At 43.5% G+C, this 7073-nt stretch overlaps 1 protein-coding gene across 2 annotated transcripts in view; it reads right to left on the bottom strand.

Annotated features, from left to right (window-relative positions):
* The window catches only part of RBBP5 (RB binding protein 5, histone lysine methyltransferase complex subunit), a 36305-nt gene extending 31802 nt beyond the window's left edge, over positions 1-4503 (bottom strand). For both annotated transcript variants that reach the window (XM_007130809.1, XM_007130812.4), the window contains exon 1: positions 4360-4503. In XM_007130809.1, the coding sequence (XP_007130871.1) occupies positions 4360-4378 (19 nt within the window). In that variant the 5' untranslated portion in view covers positions 4379-4503. The remainder of the gene's footprint in view (positions 1-4359) is intronic.
* Between the last annotated feature and the right edge of the window lie 2570 nt (positions 4504-7073).

The following is a 7073-nucleotide window of genomic DNA, read 5'->3' as shown; positions in this document are numbered from 1 at the left end:
TTTGCAGGGCAGAAATAGAGAAACAGATGTAGAGAACAAACGTATGGACACCAAGGGGGGAAAGCAGCGGCGGGGGCGGGGGGGAGGCGGGGTGGTGGTGTAATGAATTGGGAGATTGGGATTGACATGTATACACTAATAGGTATAAAATGGACAACTAATAAGAACCTGCTGTATAAAAAAATTAATAAAATAAAATTCAAAAAAAAAGTTAAGCATTCCACTTCCCTTTTGCCTATAAACTATAAAAGCCCAGAGTAGGCGCATGAAAGATATTTGTTGAGTGTTGAATGAATAATTTTGGTATTACACCATCCAGCCCAACCAAGCAGGAAACTTCTTTGCTCTTAGCACTCCACGTGTTAAAAACCCTTTCTAGTTGCCTCATTTTTACAATCTTTGCCTTCAGTCACATTAGCTTTCCTGACACTATTCTTAAAAGCTAGTGCCACCCTCATATATTCACCTTCAGCAACGTGCCCTTCTTTTGTACATGCTTTTTTGGAATCTGAGTTTAGACTGCTTTCAGTGCAACCACACCAGTTCCCTCAGGTGCCTCCTCCTTTTTTCCCAGTTAGGACCCTTTCCCCAAACTGCCTTTTAGCTTTCTAGGTCTTGGAATAATATTTATTCTCTAAATTGCTGAACATCCACCTCCTTAAAAACTTGGTTATCATGAACTCTAAAATTTCGTGGTCCTTTTCTCCCAGTGGAAGTATTTTCGACTTGCCAACCAAATCCTCCCTACCGTAATAGTTAGGTCCAGAGTAGCAGTTTCCATTCCATTTCCTCAATCTGACAGGTGATGACACAATCAGCAGCATTTCTTTTTAGAGAAATGCAACTTGCAGGTGGCTAAATAACTGATCTTACCACACCCCAATGTGATGCCATCGCTACCATAATTACTATATTTCCTTGGCTCCAGTCTGGCCTCCCTCATCAATCCTTAAGAAAGCTGCTACAGCCAACTTTCTAAGCCCCAAATCTCATCATGTCACTTACCTGCTCAAAAATCTCACTTGTTAAACAATATGCTGAACTCCTAAGTATAATTTTAAAAAGGAATAATCTGGCCCCAACCAGTATTTTCCATTTTATCTTTGACTAACTCCCCATTAGCACCTGGGACAGAACCTTGCATAATCCACCCTAAGCACCAGCTGTAAACTGCTAACCGTTTCCAGAATATATATCACATGTTCATGCCTCAGAATGTTTGCCCCTACTGTTCTCTGCACTGGTAATTACCTTCTCCATTTGTCCCTCTGGAAAAATCCTCCTCCATGTTTACTGTCTGCGTTAAATGGCACTTCCTCTACAAAGTCATCCCCAAATTCTACCACCAACCCCAGCAATGCAGAATTAATTGCTCTTTCAGCTGGATTCCCATAATGGGATTCCCACTATTTATTGTGGTTCCATTTCATAGTTATTTGTTTATGCCCCTATCCTCCTAGTTTTATGTATTTATCCAAGGCAAAAGCTGTATCTCATTTCAGCGTTTATCAAACATTAGGAGCCAATCCACCACAAATGGATAAATCATTCAGTGAGCCATACCATACAAGTTTTTTAATAGATCAGAAGATATCAGAGGACACTGAGCATAACAACAATTAGTATCATTTTCAGAAACAGTTATATGTGTATGTATATATAATGGACTGTGATAGAAAATACATTTCTTACTATGAGCTGTAGTAAAAGTAAGTTTGAAAAACTCTTATTTAACTTTTACCTCCAGTGCCTACTGCCTAATACACAGCAAGGGCTCAGAAAGTGGTTGCAGAGGTAAAAGTATTTGAGTGTCCACATTAAGAACACATTATCTTTCCTTTCCTTTATCTGGACAGATATGGTTTAGTATGCTCCCACAATCACATCACTTCTGTTCCTTTCTCCTTTATATCTGCTATAATTAACTTTCTCACTGTAAAACTCAAGTCATTCCCATAGAGATTTATATCTTTTGAATCCAGCCAGCCTTCTTTTAAATTGTCTAACCTTCTAATGCTAAATATTCCTTCCTAAGTTTTACCCACATGAATCTTCTGTATCATAAAAGAAAAATCTTTCCCATCTGCTCTTTCTTTCAAGGTATGAGCCTATCTATCACCTTTCCTCCATGGTTAAGTTTTTAAAAATAAGGATCAACCCTTTGCCTCCAGTCCATCTCACACATCTTCCTAAAATCATTGTAACCCAGCTTCTGTTCAAGTTGCTAAGGAGCCCCAAGTTGCCCAAGAACTAAGTTGCCCATGAATTAAGTAGAGTAGCCCTTTCTCAGCTCTTAGCCTCAACTGCTCTACAATTGCTTCTATGGAAGACACCACACCAACCTGCATTCTCTTCTACCTCTACATGAATAAATATATGAAAAGCACTTGAAAATAGGCCTAGCTCATAGTAAGTACTATGTAACTGTTAGTTGATACATTATCATTTATTCCTCCTCTTATTCCCTAAATATAGATGACTGTCCAAGAGTCTGTCCTCAGTTTTCTTTTCTTCCCCTCCCACTTTCTCCCAGGGTCTTCTCATCTCCTCACAAGGTTTTGACTAGCCCACCGGTAGGAGGGTTACAAATCTCTCTCATAAACCCAAACCCATCTCCTGAACCACAGGCCCACACTCAATATACCCAATGCTAACTGTCTTCTCCAAATGTCCTTAAATGTCTATGAATAGCACCACCATAGTTCCCATCATTTTTCACTTCACTCTCTTCCTCACCACCAGCACCAACAACAGCACCACTACCACCATAATATGTAGTCAATTTTCAAATTGTCAACACTACCTTCTCAATATCTTTTCTTTCCATTTTCTAGTTCAGACCTTCTTCATCCCTCATCTACTCTAGCCCTCCAAACTGGCTGACTCAACTACACACTGTTGTCAGATAAATCGTTTTAAAAAAAATCACAGCTCTGATTGAGTTACTTACCAGGTCAAAACCCTTCAATGGATCTGCCCTACTTTCCGTAAAAAGCACAGCTTTTCAGCTGGGTATTCAAAAGCCTCCAAGGAGTAGATGGTACCAACCCCATCTTTTGGCCTTCTCCTTATTCAAAGTACCCACAACCTGGCCAAGTCGGAAAATATCTTTAGGACTCATCTCACTGATGTCTTAGCTCAAACGTATTCCTAATAAACACTCCTTCCAATATCTTCATACTTCAGTCTGTCAATATTTTCCCAATCTTAAATATCCACTCAAAACTCCAAATCCTCCACAGGTTTGGTTTTTTTGTTTGTTTTTGTTCTTTCTTGATTACATTTCTTCCCCTGCCCAAAGATATTCACTCCCTCCTCCAAATGTTCTTAGCCCTTAGTAAAGACTCTTTAAGGCTGGCCATATATACACTAATATGTGTAAAACAGATAACTAATAACTTACTGTATAAAAAGTAAATTTTTTTAAAAAGGGTGACCTACGTTCTGCAATATAGTATGGCTATTTACATAAACACCTTATTCTCCACACTTAACAAAAAGCCCCTTAAAAGCAAAGACCGTTCCTTAAATAGCTTTACAGTCTTTAAGACTGCCAGTATATCTTCTGAATTTAACTTTTTTACAGAGAAACACAACCACTGAAAATAGCAAGTCGCTTAGTTCTTGAAAACCTCAGACATCCTTAGGCTACGATGCTAAACATTACCTAATGAAAACCCAGAAGAACCTACAGTTTATAAACAACTTGGGTAAAGGATAAGGAGGAAATGAATCAGAGAGGGTGACAAAAGGAAACTGCCTTGTAGTTCACCCCTCAGTGTTTTACACACCGTCCCTGATAAAGACCTTAAATAGAAAGTCAAGGTAACTGGATTCCAGTGCCAACTATATGCCAACTATACCATTTACTTGCTTAGTGCCTTCAAGTCAGTACTCTCTGAGCCTTTTTTAATTTATTCAATGAGGGACTAGTACTAGAAGATAAACACGTTCCCCTCCTTAGGCACCCCATGTTTCTTCAAAACCCCATGTTTCACCCAAAACCCTGACAAGTGTTCAAAGCTTTACCTCAAGCCTCACTTCCTCAGATTCCTTTCCCAGTAACTCTGGTCCTGCCTGCTCTGGGCTACTTCAGCACCTGTGATCCTTGTAACCGAAACTAAGTCACAAACTGTCCCTAACGCTTCACAATTGAACTGCAAAGTGGCCTCGGGAAAAGCAATGCATTCCGCTCAGGGAGAAGCTAGGTTTCCTCTCCCTGTTGCTGCTCCATATCAAGGCGCCCAAAGATGCATCTAGAACTGTGTCCCTAATGTTGCAGCCTGAGTCCCCTCCGCCTGGGTTCCCTCCTTTCCAGGACCAAAAGATTCTCTAAGGAGCAGCCATAGTCCTCCTCACCCAGTAACTCGAGGTTCATCACTGAGGACTCTGGCCGTCTGGTCTCAGCTCCAGCAACGACACCTCCTCTCCCGCCCGCTTCCAAAACCTGCGTCTAACTGGGGGGCGCCGCAAAGAGGCTGGCGCAAGCTCCGGAGACTTTCTGGTTTAGAAGACCCCACGGCTTCCGCTTTCTTCCCTCGCCTTCCTTGTTCGTTTCAAGTGGGCTGCCCATATATATGCCTAACCAAAAAGAAGAAAAAAACTCTCTCGGAATCACTTGACTATGATATTTTTTAATGGATAAAAATGCTATCGTCACTCAGGTTTTATTTTTAAGTGAAAGAATTTGGGGCTGTTTTCTCTCAGATCATGTAAGTGAGCTAGAGAGTTTAGGCACATAGTTAGACTACTAATCCTTCCAGTGTTGTGCGTTCAGCGGCGTTGTCCCGGCGGGCTGCCTCAGATGCCGCCGGAAGGGTTCCGGCCGAGTGTCTGAAGTAGCACAGCAGGAACGGTTGGCTCCAGAGCTCGGGTGTGGAGCGCAGCTATACTCGACAAGGCGGTACTCGCCCTGAATGTAGGCTAGTTATCGTGTATCTGTCTCAGTCTCGTGAGAATTATTTCACATTTGTAAAGGTATGCCATCGATCCCACAGAAACGTCCGATAGAATTTATCTAAGGATTTCCCGTGTACCCAGCGTTGACCAGGACCCTGGAAGTGAATTGGAATGGGAGGTGACTGAGTTCCCTGGAACTCAATCAGACAGAACTGTGATGAGATACCCAAAGCAACTAGAGGCCAGTTGATGTAACTAGCGAATGGGCAAATTATGTATAAACAGGTTTTGACTATGGGTGCTGTGGGCTATGACAAAAAGGAAAGATGGGAGTAAGTTAGCTGCAAAAAAAATAGGACTGGAGCTAGATCCTCTTATGTAGATTATGTGGCCTCTTATGTAGCCAGTAATCCCAGCCTCTCTCTTCATACTAACTTCACCCCTTGGGCAGTATTTTATCCTCTGTGTCTCAGTTTTCTTTTTTTTTTTTTTTTTGTGGTACGCGGGCCTCTCACTGTTGTGGCCTCTCCCATTGAGGAGCACAGGCTCCGGACGCACAGGCTCAGTGGCCATGGCTCACGGGCCCAGCCGCTCCGCGGCATGTGGCATCTTCCCAGACCGGGGCACGAACCCGTGTCCCCTGCATCGGCAGGCGGATTCTCAACCACTGCGCCACCAGGGAAGCCCCCTCAGTTTTCTTATATGTAAAACGGGGGTAGTGCTTACAGGGTTATTGTGACGGTTAAATGAGTGAACACATATGAAATACTTAGAACAGCAAGTGCCCAGTAAATGTTAGCTATTATTACTTTACGCTAAATTATCTCACTTCCAGACTTCCCTGGTGGTACAGTGGTTAACAATTCGTCTGCCAATGCAGGGGACACGGGTTCAAGCCCTGATCCGGGAAGATCCCAGAGCAAATAAGCCCGTGTGCCACAACTACTGAGCCTGCATGCCACAACTACTGAGCCTGCGTGCCACAACTACTGAAGCCCACGCACCTAGAGCCCGTGCTCCACAACAAGAGAAGCCACCGCAATGAGAAGCCCGCGCACCACAAGAAGAGTAGCCCCCGCTCACTGCAACTAGAGAAAGCCCGCGCGCAGCAACGAAGACCCAATGCAGCTAAAGATAAATAAATAAATTTATAAAAAAAAGAAAAAAATTATCTCACTTCCTTGAGAACATTAGGGTAGCTACTGGCCCTCTTTGACCAAGTGCAGTAATTGAGGCTCAGAGAAATTAGACATGTTAAAGAGAAAACCACAGGCCCAAAATGGCGTCACTTGTGCTAAAGCCCGTGATACCATATCTAGATCTAATACCTGATCTAAATGCAGTTTCAACCTTCACCAGAAATGTAATATTTATTGGCTAGTCTGGAATTTTCAGCACCAACGAGGTAATATGTCTCCTGGGCCTTCTCCACCTCGCCCAGTAAATGTTAGCTATTATTACTTTACCCTAAATTATCTCACTTCCAGACTTCCCTGGTGGTACAGTGGTTAACAATTCGCCTGCCAATGCAGGGGACACGGGTTCAAGCCCTGATCCGGGAAGATCCCAGAGCAAATAAGCCCGTGTGCCACAACTACTGAGCCTGCATGCCACAACTACTGAGCCTGCGTGCCACAACTACTGAAGCCCACGCACCTAGAGCCCGTGCTCCACAACAAGAGAAGCCACCGCAATGAGAAGCCCGCGCACCACAAGAAGAGTAGCCCCCGCTCACTGCAACTAGAGAAAGCCCGCGCGCAGCAACGAAGACCCAATGCAGCTAAAGATAAATAAATAAATTTATAAAAAAAAGAAAAAAATTATCTCACTTCCTTGAGAACATTAGGGTAGCTACTGGCCCTCTTTGACCAAGTGCAGTAATTGAGGCTCAGAGAAATTAGACATGTTAAAGAGAAAACCACAGGCCCAAAATGGCGTCACTTGTGCTAAAGCCCGTGATACCATATCTAGATCTAATACCTGATCTAAATGCAGTTTCAACCTTCACCAGAAATGTAATATTTATTGGCTAGTCTGGAATTTTCAGCACCAACGAGGTAATATGTCTCCTGGGCCTTCTCCACCTCTGCTTACCACCCAACACCCCCCCCCCCCCCCCCCCCCCCCCCCCCCCACCCCCCCCCCCCGCCACCCCACCCCTCCCCCCCCCCCCC

The sequence above is a fragment of the Physeter macrocephalus genome, chromosome 4 (genome assembly GCF_002837175.3).
Source record: "Physeter macrocephalus isolate SW-GA chromosome 4, ASM283717v5, whole genome shotgun sequence".
NCBI lineage: Eukaryota > Metazoa > Chordata > Mammalia > Artiodactyla > Physeteridae > Physeter > Physeter macrocephalus.
The sequence above is the reverse complement of the archived record's forward strand: the minus strand, read 5'-3'. Positions and strand labels throughout refer to the sequence as shown.